Source organism: Gymnoscopelus braueri, assembly GCF_963280865.1.
Source record: "Gymnoscopelus braueri genome assembly, chromosome: 7".
Taxonomy (NCBI): domain Eukaryota; kingdom Metazoa; phylum Chordata; class Actinopteri; order Myctophiformes; family Myctophidae; genus Gymnoscopelus; species Gymnoscopelus braueri.
In genome coordinates this window covers 51,890,037-51,906,265 of record NC_137608.1, presented here as the reverse complement: position 1 = coordinate 51,906,265, position 16,229 = coordinate 51,890,037, and the positions used below count along the sequence as shown (strand labels likewise).

The 16,229-nt window shown below is 46.3% G+C and overlaps 1 protein-coding gene across 2 annotated transcripts in view; it reads right to left on the bottom strand.

Annotated features, from left to right (window-relative positions):
* Positions 1-483: 483 nt before the first annotated feature.
* LOC308087919 (H-2 class II histocompatibility antigen, E-S beta chain-like) overlaps positions 484-16,229 on the bottom strand; it is a 662,842-nt gene continuing 647,096 nt past the window's right edge. For both annotated transcript variants that reach the window (XM_080432167.1, XM_080432166.1), the window contains 6 exons: positions 6,790-7,062; positions 4,791-5,010; positions 4,505-4,572; positions 3,348-3,461; positions 1,764-1,820; positions 484-1,332 (listed from right to left, as the gene is read on the bottom strand). In XM_080432167.1, the coding sequence (XP_080288293.1) occupies positions 1,783-1,820; positions 3,348-3,461; positions 4,505-4,572; positions 4,791-5,010; positions 6,790-7,062 (713 nt within the window). In that variant the 3' untranslated portion in view covers positions 484-1,332; positions 1,764-1,782. The remainder of the gene's footprint in view (positions 1,333-1,763; positions 1,821-3,347; positions 3,462-4,504; positions 4,573-4,790; positions 5,011-6,789; positions 7,063-16,229) is intronic.

Here is a 16,229-nt window from a genome sequence, read left to right as displayed (position 1 = left end):
ATAGTAATCATTGTTATAAAGCATTTATTCAGAAACAGTGTTAAATAGCTCTATATTGTGATAGTAATCATTGCTATAGAGTGTTTGTTCAATAACAGTGTTAAATAGCTCTATATTGTGATAGTAATCATTGCTATATAGTGTTTGTTCAGTAACAGTGTTGAATAGCTCTATACTGTGATAATAATCAATACTATAGAGTGTTTGTTCGGTAACAGTGTTAAATAGCTCTATATTGTGATAGTAATCATTACTATAGAGTGTTTGTTCAGTAACAGTGTTAAATAGCTCTATATTGTGAATGGGCACTCTCTCTTGATTGGCTGAAATTGGCAACCCACCTGCAGTGAAATGTAAGAGAACATGAGGCACAATTATGTTTTCTCATTCCTTTATTGATATTGTGACATTCCATTCAAACCAAGCAAATTAAAGCCAAAATCTAACATCTGAACTTCAAACCATTCATGATCAGGGGTTCAGATCCCAGGGGGGAAGGAACGGATAGAAACACAACAGTGGAGCTGAAAAACGGAAAGACCACCCTAGAGGGTTTAGGTCCACACATCACCTCAGACCACCCTAGAGGACCAGGTCCACCCATCACCTCAGACCACCCTCGAGGACCAGGTCCACCCATCACTGGGAAATAGTGATACAAACACATTAATTATCACACATTATAAATGATTACATAATAATAAATGACTTATGGTCAATTATAAAATAATAAAACCTTTTTCACAAACATGGTTGACTGACTTCCATTCAGATGGATATTAATATTATATATGTTATGAAGAACTCTGATTGTGTGTGTGATCATTTATTTAATGTTTCAATATAGTGTAGAACTGAAATATTATGTTTGTGTTTTCTGACGACAGAAACTATACAAAGTAATTTGATGAACCGCCGACACTAATTGGGACTACCTCTTCCTTTGGTGTGTCGCCCAGGTGGCGCCTAAACCCTGACCTTTTACCTCACATAAACTATGTCTATAAACCTAACTTTAACCCTAAACACTGACCTTTAACCTCACATAAACTATGTCTATAAACCTAACTTTAACCCTAACCTTAACCTCACCTCAAAACCACGTCGACCTGGGCGAAACACCTGGAAAAGACAGTAATTATCGTTAGCCTTAGCTAGCCAATTAGCATTTTTAATTGTTTAAAGGACACATTAGTGAAAAAGGTTGATGATGTCATCATTGTGCTGCTGTTATGAGTATTTAAAAGCTGAATGGACACACATGTATTTCCTCCTCTCTCCACCAGGGGTCATCGCTGACTCTCTGCTTCTCTGAAAACACACCCAGGTGTTCTGTGAAAAGAAAAGAAACCAATAAGAATCAGAATATATTAACTGTGTGAACATGTTAACACTTTAGAATAACCTTCCCTTATAATAGTAAATTAATCATTCCCAAATTATTAGTTAATGTGTTATTCATGACTTGTTAAATGTGTGTTAATGGTTAATGATTTAATGATTTAAAACTATGCTATAAATGGTTGATAGATCATGATCATAGATCATAGAACATAGATCATGTTATTAGTAAGGTTAAGGTTAAGGTTAAGGTTAGGTTTATAGACATAGTTTATGTGAGGTTAAAGGTCGGGGTTTAGGCGCCACACCAAAGGAAGAAGGAGTCCCAATTAGTGTGGGCGGTTCATCAAACTGATGAAAACACACTTTTATACATATAAAAAAAAGAAAAAAAGTTCAGTAAAAAGAAAGAGGAAGTGAACCTGGGTGTGTGGGAGGAGTCTAAAGATCGTCATTGGTTGTCGGCACCAGAATACGACCTGATAGAAGAAGAAGAGAGACAGTTGATACACACAAACAAATGAATTATATGTACTGTATTGTGTGTATTTCTCCATAAAATGCATACATGTACACACAATAACACAATAACACAATAGCATTCAGTCATCAGAACTAATGTGAACATTTGACTCTTATTTAGGACTAAATGTAACACTGATGTATTAAAGCTAAATGTAACAACATAGAACACACTTTGACCTCTAACTAGGTCGTCTAAACTGGTCTAAACCGGTTAAGGTTCAAAACCAATATAAACCAGTTTAGGTTGTGGCTTTACATGTTTGTTTGTTTGTTTGTTTGTGTGTTTGCATTTCTGTGAGGGTTCCACATGTCATGTGATCCTCTATTGATCTGACCTCATTTCATCCACTGGTAGTAGATTCATTAATGAAACATGTTAATTAAACATGCTAATCGCCTCATTTCTTCCACTGGTAGTGTATTTATTAATTAAAGGAGAGATCCGGACATTTTAAGTGTTATCTTTGATGTGTCGTTAGTCACTCACCGACGTAGAAAGTGGCGTTGAGTTTTTCCAGCGATTCCCCTATCGTAATTTTTTCGACCCCCTCCGTTGGCATAATGGGAGCCCGTGTATGAGTGAAATTTGTCTATTATAACCGATGTAAAGTAATTTTTTTCCCTACTACTGCTCATTGTAGAGTCTCATGATACTCAAACATGCACTGAAAGTCCCTGACAAGCTAACGCTAATGCCGAACGAGCTAAGGCTGGTTGCTTGTTTCTCTCCCAGAACCTGGCAACTCGGTGTTGCCAGGGAGAGAAACAAGCAACCAGCGTTAGCTCGTTCGGCATTCAGCGACTTTCAGTGCATGTTTGAGTATCATGAGACTCTACAATGAGCAGTAGTAGAGAAAAAAATAACTTTGCATCGGTTATAATAGACGAATTTCACTCATACACGGGCTCCCATTATGCCAACGGAGGGGGTCGAAAAAATGACGACAGGGGAATCGCTGGAAAAACTCAACGCCACTTTCTACGTCGGTGAGTGACTAACGACACATCAAAGATAACACTTAAAATGTCCGGATCTTAACAAGACCAGGAGACCTGGTTCTGCCAGACCCAGAATAAGTACTTATTATTAGCTCTGATCTTACTTTATAAGATCAGAGCACTACGTCACGGCTAAGCCGGACTTCACATGACGTGTCAGCCTGTGTCTATGCCCATGTATGGACGAAAGGGGGACAGACTTGCCCATGTATGGACGAAACAGGTACAAAGCCTCATGGTACAATGCCTCCATACATGGAGGAAACAGGTACAAAACATACACTACGTCACGGCTAAGCCGGACTTCACATGACGTGTCAGCCTGTGTATACCCATGTATGGACGAAAGGGGGACAGACTTTTTTTGGCTGGGGCCGGAGGACAAATGACCCCTGCCCATGTATGGACGAAACAGATACAAAGCCTCATGTAAGCCCGACCCCTTGGATCTGGCAAACATGTTAATTAAACATGTTAATCACCTCGTTTCTTCCACTGGAAGTAGATGAATCCAGACAGGAACAAGACCAGACCCAGAACCAGACCTGATGCTCCCATGGCCACCTTGTTCTTCACTGACTCTGGCATGGAGTCATCTGAAAATACAAATATCATATCATATCATATCATATCATATCATATCATATCATATCATATCATATATCATACTATCATATTATTACAGTAGATTAAACACCTTGTTCTTCACAGACTCTGACATGGAGTCATCTGACAATAAGCTACAACAACCAAACACAATAAACAATAAACAGACAACACAGTCATTGTGAGTCTGTTAAGTAATAATGAGTCCAACCCTATTGGTCCAGTCCTTGAGGAGTTTGTCACCTGATGTGACATGTCCTTCTTAGAGCTAAATACATCCAAAACAAAGGATATGATGATAGATTTTAGAAGACATGAATCAACCTTTTACTATGATGATTATAAACCAGGCTGTGGAATGTGCAGAAAGTATCTTGGGACAGAGTCATAGACTCAGAACTGTGAGGCAGTTTGTAAAAAAGAACATCAGCGCTTGTTCTTTCTTAGAAAACGGTCTTGTTTTCACATTGATGAGACCATGATGACTCTTTGATCTGCTTTTATCAAATCAATCTGGTCTTTTATCTGTTTTTATCAAATCAATCTGGTCTTTTAGCAGCTTGTATCAAATCAATCTGGTCTTTAATCTGCTTTTATCAAATCAATAAGCTCATAGCGCGACACCGAGTGCTGCGCTATGAGCTTGTAGATCTGCTATCTTTGAAAAATCTTGAACATTTGTGCAAATGTTTGAATATAATTTATATTCTTTATTTTTTAAACAACATTTTTAACTCAAACATTTTCTTCTGGAACAACATATTTTGATGGGGATCAGCGGCCAAAAACATCAATTTGGGGGTCCTTGACAAGAAAAAGTTTGAGCACCACTGATATATTTTTTTCAGAAAAATCAAGACATATGTTGAGAGACGTTACAATATTTGCTTTAAAAATATATACATTCAAAGATTTGCACAAATGTTCACAATTTTTCAAAAATAGCAGATCTACAAGCCTGTGCTGCGCTATGAGCTTTTATATCTGCTATTTTGACAGTAGATGACACTAGATTACAGTAACTGTAACTGACCCCAGTCCATCTTGATAGGCGCGGTCAGGCTGGGATGTTCCACCATGCATGTGATCTTCTCTCCTGATCTGTAATACACACACACACACACACACACACACACACACACACACACACACACACACACACACACACACACACACACACACACACACACACACACACACACACACACACACACACACACACACACACACACACACACACACACACACACACAGGTAGTACCAGTAGAGGTGTCTATTAGTTGTGTATTTCTATGTACAGGTGTCTGTTAGGTGTGTACCTGGGTGTGTACTCCAGGTAGGAGTGGTACTGGTAGTACCAGTCTCCATCAGACAGCTCATCAGTAGAGGAGAGACCAGAGGTCAAAGGTTCTTGACCTATCCACCAGGTCACCAGGATCACTTTAGGATAGAAGTCGTAGCTGCTGCACCTCAGCATGTGAGTGTGTTCACCACGACGAGGGGGAGTCTCTGACTTCAGTCTCACTTTGGGCTCCACTCCTAAAAAAGATGATGATGATGATGATTATTATTATATTTATTACTATATACCAGTCATAGGAACATGTCATATAATTAACACTTGTATATCCTCCAAATGCGATCCAAATGACAGATATGGGGGTATGGCACCCCCATACCTTCAAGACTCTTCTGCCTTCTCTAAAACACCCTGGACAACGCTCCACATGTGCTAGACTCTTCTCTCTTCTCTAAAACACCCTGGACAACGCTCCACATGTGCTAGACTCTTCTCTCTTCTCTAAAACACCCTGGACAACGCTCCACATGTGCTAGACTCTTCTCTCTTCTCTAAAACACCCTGGACAACGCTCCACATGTCCTAGACTCTTCTCCCTTCTGGCTCCCAAACGGTGGAACAAACTCTCCATTGCAGTTAGAGCTGCAGACTCACTCCCAATCTACCACCATAATCTGAAGACTGTAGCACTAGACCTATGACCTTGATGACCTTGCAGGCTTATGCAAAGGTTAAAATGTAATTTAAACATCATGTTATGTAGACAGATGCCAGGTTCATTGTAGACCTGGCATCATATAGTTTGGATAGTTTCAATGTACAGATTTTTTTTAAAATATATTATACCGTTTAGACTGATGATAGGTTCTTGGTTTACCTATGATCCTAGATTACCATTTCTATGCATTTGATGTATTACCTTGTGTTTTCCTTACTTACTGTAAATCACTCTGGATTAAGAGCGTCTGATAAATGCCTACATTACAATTGTAAGTGTCAATGTTTGGCCACCAGATGGCACCAGATAATAACATTTCATAGAGTACTAAATAGTCTACAGTTTTCTATAAAGTAGAATTCATTTATATAATGTAATTTAAACATATTGAATAATTCACAGTTACACAGTAACACAAAATACAAAAATAAACCATTAAATATGTAATGAAAATAGTTCGAATGAACAAGAGTAGAAACAAACAAAACAATATATAAGTACATATAATCCTGCTAAATATGACTAAAGTGATTAAAAACATACAAAACAAACTAGTAAAGACAATCATTAAAATATAAAATCAGGTGTTGAAATGAAGTGTATAGAGGTGTGTTTTAACCTGCATGGTTCTTTTTAAAGTTCATTTAAAAACATTAATCCTGGTGTCTCTGTTTTAGGCAGGTCATTATATGAGGGTGAAAACACTCAGAAATAGATCTATATGTTTCATTTATACTCCGTGTACGATGGTGACACCACATGTTGTGAGCTTGTAGATCTGCTATTTCCACTGCGTGACAGCGTGTTAGGATAGAGTATAAATCAGGCTTAAAGGAGTAGTTCACCCCAAAAATGACTTATTTTCTATCAATTACACCCCATGAAGCCTTGAATTCATGGAGATGTTTTAGTTTTTGTCTCATTCCTGAGACAATAATTTGATGACCGGCGGTCTCTCCGGTAGGAGACTCAAAGAGTCTCCTTTGAGTCTCCGGATACATTAGCATCTTTCCACCGGTAATGAAATTATTGTCTCAGGAATGAGACAAAAGCAAAAAAATCTCCATGAATTCAAGGCTTCGTGGGGTGTGATTGATAAAAAAATAAGTCATTTTTGGGGTGAACTACTCCTTTAAGTGTTTAAAAGGATCTGAAATGTTTCTCAGCAGATTAAGTAATGTTTTATAATCATTATCAGTTCAATATTAACACCATTAATCATCTCTGAATAGAATCATGTGATTTCATGTTATAGTTTATGAGGTGATGAGTGTTGAGTGCTGCTCTGAGATCAGCTCACCTCTCTTGTTCAGAACAGAGGAGTAGTAGGTCTCAGTGTTGGGTTTGCAGCGTGCCTCTTGGTTTGCTCTCATCCTAGCCAGTTGTGTAGGATCTTTATTCCAGCGCTCTGCCTGCTTCACACCAAGCTCAATGTATCCAACCCACTGATCTACTCTACTGTCCCACCTGATGATCTCATCACCATCGAAATTATATGACTGTATGTACTGTATGTCCTTCAGCTCACTGGAGTTAAACACACAGCGTTGAGCCATATAGAACACATATCCATCTGGAAATAGACAATTAAAAATGTCAGTAATGTTCAGTTTTATTATCATGTGTATAACATCAACACTAGGCTAACTGCCCCCCATCGGCCAAACATGTCACTACAGAAAGTCTAAACTAGGTTCAGGATGTGAAATCTGGCATTAAAATGTTTTGAATGTATCTTTAAATACAATGAGATTGAGCTACCAGTTAATTTTTGTTTCTATGTGTCCAGTTATCTAGCGTGGCTGAGAAAACAAGGACTCTGTCTGTCTGTCTGTCTGTCTGTCTGTCTGTCTGTCTGTCTGTCTGTCTGTCTGTCTGTATACTGTCTGTCTGTCTTTTTTATACCTAGGCTATTCGAAAATAGCAGATCTACAAGCTCATAGCGCGGCACCGAGTGCCACGCCACAAGCTTGTAGATCTGCTATTATCAAACATTTGAGTACTTCTACTTTTGGTACTTGTACATTTTGATGCCAATACTTTTGTACTTTTGTGAATTTTGAATTCCTGACTTTTACTTGTAACAGAGTACTTCTAGATTGCAGCATTGTTACTTTTTTTCAAAAACATTTGAGTACTTTTCCCACCACTGACTCTAGTCAGCAAACAAGTAAATAGTCACATAAGTAGAGAGTAGAGAGAACAATATAGAGCCTCAAAGAAACTATAGGATACCAGGTCAATCATTATAACAATCAGCTGAGTTATATTAAACAAATAAAGGTCATTATTTATACTGTAATTAAAGCCTGCATTGCAAACCTAAACGAAAACACTAAACTGTTGCTTTTGAATTTAAATTGCAATATTTTATATAACCCCCAAATGTATCAAATAAATCATCATTCAATTCAAATATAATTGAATGAGTGCATTGGCTTCTGGGGGGTCCCCAGATAACTTTTTTTTGGGGGTCCCCAGATGATTAGCTTAATAGTTAAGGTTGTTTTGCTACATTGCTCTCTCGTTGTTCACATATGGGAACAGCGCCCTCTGGCGGTGATAACAGAAGCTTCACATTAACTCCCTCAGGGCCAACCTAATTTTTGGCCCGATGGGTCTTCCGTCGCTTTCCGGTAGCCCCCTCCCGAAGGTATTATAGGCGACCGGAATGCGGAAGTCGTTCTCTTGGCTTCCTTCTGCCTTCGGTGAAGGAGCTTCGCAAATCGACAAACATTCAACAAACAAAAGAACGAGTTCTGCGGGTCATCACAACTCTATAGCGACTGGTAGGATTCGCGGTCCACAGAGTTCCCCAGACCTTCTTCTTCTCCCTCTTCCCCACTGTGTTTTTTTCCAGACGAGGAAAAGCACAGCTCTTCAAAGAAAAGAAAAAGAGAACGCTAAACTTAGCCACCTGTTGGCTCCGCTAGTAGCTAGCGGCCTAGTTTAGCTTTCCACCTTAGTGGCTAGTAGCTTAGCTCGCCACCTCCTCTCCATGGCTCGACGCCGTACCGCCGTTTCTGACCGTCAGGAGTACCCCCTGCGTCGCTGCGGCTCCCGTTCCTGTCCTCAACTCCTGGACGAGTGGGACACACACAACCACTGCGTCTCCTGCCTGGGTCTCGCCCACGCTGAGGACGCTGCTTACGAGCTACACCCGAGATGCTCCGACTGTGCGTCTTTCAACTCGTCCGAGCGCAAGAACCGGTTCCACGAGGCCAGAAACCTTTTCCAGCCTCCTTCACGGCCCCTGTTCGAGGACTATGAGGAGCAGCGCGGCGGCGACCGCCATTACTTCGCTTCCCGGCGATCTGCGGACTGCACACCTGCTAGCCAAGCTGCTCGTCGGCCTCATGCTTCAGCAGCAGCTAGCTCCGCGAGGGCTCTGGAGCCACCAAAACACCCCCGCTCTCGCTCTCCTCCGAGGAACGAATATGTTCGCGTCGAACCACCCCCCACCCCACCCGGTGGCCACACCGAACACCGTGCGGCCTCCCACTACTCTTCCACCCCGGGGAGCGTCGTTTCGGTCGGCGATTATGAGGTGGATGACGACGCCCTCACTCCCTACCAAGCCGAGCGGCAGGAGTCGCAGGACGTAGGAGACTACCTGGTCGTTGACGAGGTCGCGGAGGACGGGGTGGTCGTCAGGGATGACGCTCTCACCGCGGACCGCGACCCCCCGACCCCCCCAGCCCCAGCTGGGACCCTCCACACTGTCCTTGTTCACGCTGAGGCGCTCACAGCCCCCGCAACGGCCATAATAGGTGAGATTACTCTTCTGGAGCTCTATAAAAAAGCCACCGTCAGATGTGGCCTCAAGTGGCCAGGCGACGAGATCAACGAGACCCCTATTAACACCTCGGAGTTTCAGGGACTCGACTCAGTGGAGGAAAAAATCACCAAGAAAAGCAAACTTCCACTGGCGATGGGTTTCGTTTCGGCTCTCTCCTCGTCCTGGAGCGCTCCCGCGGCCCCCGACGCGGATCCCAGAAGGCTACGTTTCGACATCGATTGTGTGGGTGCGGGTGAACTGGGCCTCGGCCCCCCCCCACCCATGGATCGCACCCTAGCCAGCTCCCTCTGCCTTAGCCAGCCTCGCGGCCAGAAAACACCTTTCTCCACGGTGAAAGACATCCCTGTTTTCACCAATGAAAAGGACATCGCTGCCTCCCTGGCTTCTAAAGCCGTCTACAGGGCGTCAACATCGGGCGGCAGGGCTCTCAATGCCTCCGCTCTTCTGCAGGGCTCCCTGAAGGTGCTTCTGAGCGAGGCGGGAGACGCCGCCACACCCGAGCAGCTGGCCGAGATGCGACGCCTCACTCAAGAGATGATTTCTCTAAATAAACACACCATAGAATGGACGGGCAGAGTGCTGGGGCTCTGCGTCACCCACGAAAGAGCACGATGGCTCGACCATGTTACTTTCCGCGGTCCCGAGGACAAGAAAAAGCTGCTGAAGCTCAAAGTCACCCCAGGAAATCTTTTCCAGGGCGCCATGGATTACCTGAAGGAGAGCAGCGCGGTTCGAAAAGCTCAAGATGAGGCTGCATTGTCCTGCATCCAAGCCCCATCCAGAGCACCTCTCCCCAGACCCCAGTCCCGTCCTGGACGACAGCCAGACCGAGGTAGGCCGCCGAATCGTCAGGAGGGCCCAGTTCGACAGGCCCAGTCTTCCTCCGCTCCACCTGCTGCCAGAGAACAGCGGGACCGAAGGGAGGACGACCGCCCTCGCCCCCCACAGAACAGACCCAGCCAGAGAGGCTCCAACAAGGGTCGCGGTGCCAGGTCGCGTCGGTGACACTGTCACTCCCTGCGTGGAAAGCAGGGAAGTTTTCTCCCCCGGTTCCCTCTCCCCTCAGACGGGGGATTCGCACCTGTATCTAGTGGCCTCGGGCCTCATGTACGGGTCACCGAGGAAGAGGAGGAGATCTCCACCGGAGCTAGCAGATGCGACGGAAGATCGCTCGCCAAGCACCGAAAGAAAGAAGAGCAAAACACAAATCACACATTTACGTGCCGCAGCAGATTGTCTGAGTGTGCATGCGTTAGAGAGGAAAGTTTTGCAAAATACACATACACGTGCCACAGCAGATCGTCTGAGTGTGCATGCTATTTCTACTGTTGTTGTTGCCAATGTTGTGCTTTTACATGCTGCTGTATTAAAAAAGACCAACAAAAAATTGCAACTGAAAACGGTAGGAATGAAAATGAGCCGGAGACCGCGACGGACCCCCCCCAGGGGGGTCCGTCGCGGTCTCCGGCTCAAGGTAAGCCACAAGGTAAGACAAAGTCAAGCTATTGTCGCAATGACAGTGGGGGGGGCCAAAATGGCCGCCTCAGCTGTTCAACACGTGTCGCTAGACAAGATGGCGGCCCCCACTTGCAGACACGTGTCGACAATAGCGAAGGCCGGTCCCACGTGCGCAGCCAGGAAAATAATAATGGCCGCGCCCATGACCACGAATGTAACAACAAGCACGGTAGCCATGCCAGCGAGTGCAGCCAAGATGGCGGCTCATGTGAGTACGAATACAATAACAGTCCCCCCCAATCCTTTAACACTACACATCGAGCGTTGGAAAGAATGCAACGCCAACCCCTGGGTGCTTCGTACAATAGCAAAGGGGTACAGGCTGCAGTTTTCCACAAAACCACCCATGTCTGACAAAGTACTTTTGTCACGAGCGAGTGGTCAAGCGGCGCTGACGTTACGAGAGGAGATAGCCTCCCTATTACGCAAGAACGCCGTACGGGAAGTGTTACCAGGAGAAAGCCGGCTCGGTTTCTACTCGAGATACTTCCTGGTCAAGAAGAAAGGGGGGGGATTACGTCCCATCATGGATCTACGAGCTCTCAACAGGTATTTGAAAACTTTTCAGTTCAAAATGCTGACGGCGGCGGCGTTACTACGCTCGGTCCGTCAGGGCGACTGGTGGAGCTCAATAGATCTCAAGGACGCTTACTTTCACGTCCCTATTTATCCACCGCACAGGAAATTCCTGCGGTTCGAGTTCGAGGGTCATGTGTACGAATACCTGGTCCTCCCGTTTGGAATGTCACTAAGTCCCAGGGTGTTCGTCAAATGTACTCAGGCAGCGATAGCTCCCCTGAGGCAGAGGGGTATTCGCATCGCGAGTTACATCGACGACTGGCTACTGAGTGGGGACTCGTATCAGGAGGCATGTCATCACACCAGTACAGTGGTGTCGCACCTGACCTCCCTAGGGTTCACACTGAACTTCGAGAAGTGCGTGCTCACGCCGTCCCGTCGCGCTACTTTCATAGGTATCGAGCTGGACGCGGTCTCTCTCAGGGCTCGTTTGTCTCAGGAGAGGAGAGTTTCCTTTCTGAGATGTTTAGCCATGTTTCAACTGGGACGCAAGGTCCAGTACAAAATCTGCATGAGGGCGGCGGGGCTCATGGCCTCGGCCATTTCCTTGATACGCCTGGGCAGATTGCACATGCGCCCTTTTCAGAGATGGGTGAGCTCCCTCGGGGTCCCGGTAACTCAGGGTTTTCGCCGGGTAACGGTGTCCGCAGCGTGCATACAGTCCCTCCAACAATGGAAAGTAGTCTCCTTCCTGTCAGAGGGCGTTCCAATGGGGAGGATCATCTCCAGGAAGATAATAACCACCGACGCCAGTCTGACAGGTTGGGGCGCCACCTTCGAGGGCAGAATGGCCAGGGGTGTGTGGGACCGCAGTATGAGGGCGGCCCACATCAACTACCTGGAGCTGATGGCGGTCTTTTTGGCGTTAAAGCACTTCAGACCCCGCATCAGCGGTTGTCACGTTTTGGTCAAGACGGACAATACTACGACCATGGCCTACATAAACAAGCAAGGAGGCCTGAAGTCTCCTACCTTGGACGGGTTGGCACGGAGGCTGATACTATGGTGCAGCACGCACTTGGAGTCAATCCACGCCTCTCATGTCCCTGGTCTTCTGAACAGGGGAGCCGATCTTCTGTCCAGAGGCAAGACTCAGGCTTCAGAATGGTCTCTGCACCCCGCGGTCGCGAACCAGATCTGGGTCAGGTTCGGGCGGCCCAGGGTGGACCTGTTTGCATCAGAGGAGAACGCGAAATGCTCGCTGTTTTTCTCAATGAAAGGCCAGGCTCCGCTGGGGTTGGACGCCCTGGCGCACGAGTGGCCGAGGGGGCTACTTTATGCGTTCCCTCCGATTGAGCTGATCCACCCTACTCTGGAACGGATCAGGCTCCGGGACCTCACGGTGCTGCTGGTGGCTCCAGCATGGGGCACCTGGAGGTCGGAGATAGCTCCCCTCCTATACGAGCGGCCTTGGCCCCTCCCGCTGCGAGAGGACCTGCTACAGCAGGCGGGGGGCGAGATTCATCATCCCAGGCCCGCAGACCTAGATCTGTGGGTTTGGCCCGTGAGAGGGAAAATTTGACTGCAGCCGGGCTTCCACCTAGGGTGGTAGCGACTATTCAGGCCGCTAGGGCACACTCCACTAGGTCCGTTTATGGAGCTAAGTGGGGTGTGTTCGAGGAGTGGTGCCTGGACCGGTCCCCGGTTGTGGTCCCTTTCCAGGCTTCGGTCCCAGACATCCTGACCTTCCTACAGGATAGGTTGGATCTGGGAAACGCCTTCTCCACAATCAAAGTATACCTGGCGGCCATCTCGGCCAACCATGTTGGTTTCGGTAGGAAAACCGTGGGAAAACAACCAATGGTGTGCCAGTTCATGAAGGGTGCCCTGCGGGAACACCCTGTCTCCAGGGCTTTGTTTCCCACGTGGGACTTGGTCCTGGTGCTCGACTCACTCTCTCGTCCTCCTTTTGAACCACTGGAGACGGTGGAACCTAGGTTCCTCACGCTCAAGACGGTGCTCTTGGTTGCGCTGACAACAGCGAAACGGGTGAGCGATATGCATGCCCTATCGGTAGTTCCGGAGTGCATGAGGTTCGCTGGTGATAACGGTAGGGTTGTTCTTAAACCCAACCCGGCGTTCATCCCTAAGAACCACCTGGCGGTGGTGACACCGACCGTGCTGGTTGCTTTTCATCCGCCTCCGTTTGCCTCAGAGGAGGATCGGAGGCTGCACTGTATCTGTCCAGTGAGGGCCTTGCGGCTGTATGTCCAGAGGACTGCGGCCCGGGACCGACCCGGCCAGCTGTTCGTTTCCCTGGGCCCTGGGCCTGGGGGAAAAGCGGTGGCTAAGTCTACGCTTTCCCGATGGATTGTGGAGGCTATTCGCTTGGCGTACACTAGTAGGGGAGCCCCAGTGCCTGACGGACTGAGAGCGCACTCTACTAGGGGTGTATCGACGTCATGGGCCCTCTGCAGAGGGGTTTCCATTCAGGACGTCTGCACGGCAGCGAGTTGGGCGTCTCCCTCGACTTTCGCTGCGTTCTACAGCCTGGACGTGGCGGCGTCTTCCCTGGCGCACGCTGTCCTGGGTGTGGCCTCCACCTGAAGGTGGGTAGGTGCATAGAACGGCCGTAGGATCTGTTCATGCCCCTGTAATTTAGTGTATGATTGGCCGACGTCTGGGCCTTAGATGAATAAGGCGGACTTCGGTCTGTCAGGGCCCTCCCCCCACTAGAATAGACAGGCTGTGCCTGCTTTTAGTTATGAGGCAGACTTAGGTCTGTCAGGGCCCCACTTCTTTTCCTGTTCCTTACCCCAGACCCGGTGGGTCTGGGGGGGCTTGGGCGCCAGGGGGTCACGTCCCAGGGGGGGCGTGGCCCTGGCGCCCAGGCGCTGGGGCAGGTTTTTGTGGTATCTTGTTTGTAGATACATTCCGGGGGTTTATATCTCCCATATGTGAACAACGAGAGAGCAATGTAGCAAAACTAAGGGTTACTTACGTAACCCCGGTTTTGTAAATTGCGAACGAGTTGTTCACAGAAACACCCTTCTTTTTGCTTCACCGTAGGCAGAAGGAAGCTGGTGTATCAAGAGAACGACTTCCGCATTCCGGTCGCCTATAATACCTTCGGGAGGGGGCTACCGGAAAGCGACGGAAGACCCATCGGGCCAAAAATTAGGTTGGCCCTGAGGGAGTTAATGTGAAGCTTCTGTTATCACCGCCAGAGGGCGCTGTTCCCATATGTGAACAACTCGTTCGCAATTTACAAAACCGGGGTTACGTAAGTAACCCTTAGTTTTCTCACTCAACAGTAAACAAACCAACATACAGTATAAGTGGATACAGGATATCTGCACATTTATAAAGTGACAATTTAATGACTTTTAAGACCTTTTTAATAGCAAATTGGCCAAATTGTCAAATGAATAAGAGAGAGGCAAACGTTGTGAAAATAGCCGATCTACAAGCACACAAAAATATGATTGTTTTGGGGGGTCCCACCCAGTTGAGATAGGATTATTATTTTAACCCCCCCCCCCCCCCCCCCTCCACCCCAAAGTGATAGGCCACACCGACAGCTTCAAACCAACCCCCCAAGGTGATAAGCCACGCCCACCCCCAGCCGAGAGCAGATCTACAAGCTCATAGCGCGGCACCCGGTGCCACGCTATGAGCTTTTTTTGTATTAATCAATAAATTAAACAACCATAAAATAACATTAACAACACACTCTACCATCCTTCAGTGGTGGAAAAAGTACTCAAACGTTTTACTTAAGTAAAAGTATCAAAAATGTTAATATAGAGAAATACTCTGTTAGGGCGCGCTCTCACCAAAAGTTGGCTGGCTGCTGTTAAACAGGTTGTGCGTGTTGTCTAAAAGAAACGCTCTGACGCACCTGTCACTCACATTCAAGACCGTCCCCGTAGCCTGCACCATAGATATATATAAAGGCTAGATGACTCACCCGCGCTGCTGGCCAATGGAGTACGACGTTGCCACATGGCGGCCATCTTGGGACGGTCATTCATAACATTATGTCTATGGTGCATATACTTTGAAATAATCATAGCGTGCTCAATTTTCATCCGATTTTCAAACGGTTTGGTGTGTTGTAAACACCAAAGATGTATTTATGATACTGCACACTTAATGTTATTTTAAAAAAAAAAACATGATTATAATTATAAGTATGCCGTATCATAACTACATCTTTGGTGTTTACAAAACACTAAACCATTTGAAAATCGGATGAAAATTGAGCACGCTATGGTTATTTCAAAGTATATGCACCATAGACATAATGTTATGAATGACCGTCCCAAGATGGCCGCGGTTGAGCTACGCTTGTGACGCCCCCTTGAGCCATCTAGCCTTTATATATATCTATGGCCTGCACCGCCTGCTGCCTTGAGCACCATGTTGCTTCCTGAGTCTTGGGACGGTCCGCCTTCGACTCACCCGATTGGACAGAGGGAGAAAATCAGCTCCTGCCTTATGCTTCCACTGGACAAGTCGCGTAGATTCAGGAAGCACCATGGTGCTCAAGGCAGCAGGCGGTAAGGGCTACGGGGACGGTCTTGAATGTGAGTGACAGGTGCGTCACAGTGTTTTTTTTTAAATCTGCTGGCTGCAAAAAACTGTGGCCGCGCACAACCTGTGTTTAACAGCGGCCAGCCAACTTTTGGTGAGAGTGCGCCCTTACAATTAAAAGTCCGGAACTCAAAATGTACTTGAGTAAAAGTACAAAAGTATTGCACAAAAATGTACTTAAAGTACCAAAAGTAAAAATACTCATTATACAAAATGTCTCATTTCAAGTTTTGAAATGTATACAAATCTTTTGAAAATAGCAGATCTACAAGCTCACAATGCATCAAATCGTGATTAGTGACGGATTT